The sequence below is a fragment of the Embiotoca jacksoni genome, unplaced genomic scaffold (genome assembly GCF_022577435.1).
Source record: "Embiotoca jacksoni isolate LCO1_2020_lvr unplaced genomic scaffold, fEmbJac1.0.p SCAF_82, whole genome shotgun sequence".
In the NCBI taxonomy this organism is placed as follows: Eukaryota; Metazoa; Chordata; class Actinopteri; family Embiotocidae; genus Embiotoca; species Embiotoca jacksoni.
This window is the reverse complement of record NW_027185439.1, coordinates 83,977-86,476: the sequence shown is the minus strand read 5'-3', so window position 1 is coordinate 86,476 and position 2,500 is coordinate 83,977. Positions and strand designations below refer to the sequence as shown.

At 53.1% G+C, this 2,500-nt stretch overlaps 1 protein-coding gene across 1 annotated transcript in view; it reads left to right on the top strand.

The window, feature by feature from the left end:
* The window catches only part of LOC138192134 (thyrotropin-releasing hormone-degrading ectoenzyme-like), a gene marked incomplete at its 3' end in the record, with an annotated part of 83,791 nt that overhangs the window by 1,620 nt on the left and 79,671 nt on the right, over nt 1-2,500 (top strand). Inside the window, 1 exon segment of the mRNA XM_069139357.1 lies at nt 1-1,146. This exon segment is cut by the window's left edge and continues 1,620 nt beyond it. Coding sequence (XP_068995458.1) covers nt 924-1,146 — 223 coding nt within the window.

Below are 2,500 nucleotides of genomic sequence, written 5' to 3'. Positions count from 1 at the left end.
TCGATGTGATTTTGGATTTCAATAAAAACAAATTTTGTAAAAATCCTGAGTCATCGCAAATGTAATTGTGATAATAAGTGTTGCGGTGCATCGGTGGCTCATCGGCCGACTTCATGGTCCAGCTCCCTCCGTCCCGTCATATTAGTCCCGTTAGGACCGTGAGGGGGGCGGTTCCTTTATTTATTCTAGTTTTACTGCAGGTGAGCGGGAGCTTTAACTCTGAGCTAATTAACTTTACGGCTACCTGGAGACGCTGCCGACTCTCTCCCGTGTTGGTTTTAAGAACTCCAGCTCGAGGGAACATTTCTAAAACTCCAAAAGTGCAGATTTCCATCATCCAAAAAGTGATTTGAAGTCGTAATATGAGGAGATCCGGCAGGAACTGATGACTTCAGCTGCTTTCTTCGAACACCTGTCGAAGGCGGTTTGAGAGTTCAGCTGATTTCCTGAGAGCCTACGGATGGTACCATCACTGTATAGCCACATCCTCCTCCTCCTCCTCCTCCTCCTCCTCCCCCTCCTCCTCCTCCTCCTCCCCCTCTACTCTCTTGACATCGATGCCGTGCAGCATTGATTTTTTTGTTTTCTGCTCTTCCTCACCGCAAAAAACCCCGAACGCACCGCGACCGTCTTCATCCCGTCCGGTTTGTCGGTGTTGTCGCTCTGAAATGCGAGACGGGTTTCGGTTTTTTTCCACCCCGAGCCGGAGCTGAAGGACGTTACGCGGCGAGGTCAAAGGTCGGGGATGTCAGCGATATAACCGCCGGAGTTCGAGCAGCTTCCGACCGAAAGGTTCGACAGAACTGGAACCCTTTTCGGACGGATCAGAACAAAACGGACGTTAAAGGAACAAACCGATGAATGTTTTCCTCAATCTGGACTCTGAGATCATTCCTCCGGCGTAGAAACGCTCCGGGCTCAACATGGGCCTGAACGACAGCAGCCCGGGCGCCATGAGGAACGGCCGCGGCCTGTCGGACCAGTGGGCCGAGTCGGTGGCGGTCCGGCCTCGCACCACCGAGCGCCACATCACGGTGCACAAGCGCCTGGTGTTGGGCTTCGCCCTGTCCATCCTCACACTCATCGTCGTGACGGCGGTCGCCGTGGTGCTCAGCGTCCGCTTCGAGGAGTGCGGAGGACGGGACGGCGACGGGACGGCGGCGGGCGGCGAGGCGGGGCTCCCGGGGGCCCGGGGGGTCGGCCAAGTTGAACGGCAGCAGAGGCGAGAGGACGGGCGACCGGGGGGACGAGGAGGCGGTCCAGCCGTGGAGAAACCCGCGGCTGCCGGGCTCGGTGAGGCCGCGGCACTACGACCTGCGGATCGCCGTCTGCATGGACAACTTCACCTTCTCCGGAGACGTCAGCATCGAGCTGGAGTGCGTCAACGCCACGCGGTTCATCGTGCTGCACGCCGACCGCCCTCGAGGTACGCTGGCCCGAATGGACGCAAATCTGTGTCGGAGGAATCTGGTAAAAAATGTCTTTCTTTGTTTTGTTTTTTATGTACCGTGACCCTCCGAAGGCCGGAGGAGAGTCCGGTTGGGAAACTGGAGGTTTTCTCAGGTCCAAAGTTTTGGAGCCGATCCAAAGAAAATCGCACCCAAAACAAAAGAGAGAGATCTGAGAGAACAGATCGACCCGACCCAAGTAGACCCGAGAATAATAAGACCGCGTCCAAAACAGTCTGAACCTCAAAAACACCAACACCAAAGGAAAAGGTCCTGGTTTTGACCTCTTTGTGATTCTGTAATTTGCTCCGTAAGTTAAGAACAACGTCACGTTCACAAATCTTCCTCAGAACCGCGCGGTGATGTGACGGGTCTTCGGTTCTGGGTCGGGTCTCGGTACCCGCAACGACATACTGCTGATTCAGCAGTTCTTAGTTTCAGGAAGTCACCAGAAGGGTCGCAGTTTAAATTCACGGTTGTGAAACAGGCGGTACTTGAAGCTTTGGTCCGTCCGTTCTCCAAATTCGAACTTGACGCAAAAACACTCGCCGAGCAAATCACGCCCGACGTCTGCGATTCGAATTCACTTGAATTCGGTACAAATGTCGGTTTTATGACCTCGACCTAAAGTTGAAGGGTAACGCTACCGGAAAGGTGATTTTTTTTTTTGGTGCTTTAAAATCTAAAAAGGTTTCATTCCTCTTGACAACATGAATTTAAGGAGTTTCCACTTCTCGTTGAACGGATGGAAAAATGTTGGCTTGGAGACAGAAATGTCCTCCAGAAACCGTCAATATCTTCCAGTAAAACGAGCGCCAACGTGGTCGCAGGTTGTTGGACACCGTAAACGTGGTGATTCTCAGGTCAAGAGAAAGCCAGGAGTCAAAAAAAGTTCAAACTTGCGTCTATAACGATCATATTTGTATCGTCAGAAGCTCTAAGCCCCGCCCACTTCCCCCTCAGCCCCGGCGACAGGTGCAATCAGACGTTTCTCAGACGTTTCTCAGACGTTTCCCAGACGAAGCTCCTGGTTTCTGCATCCGAACCGACGT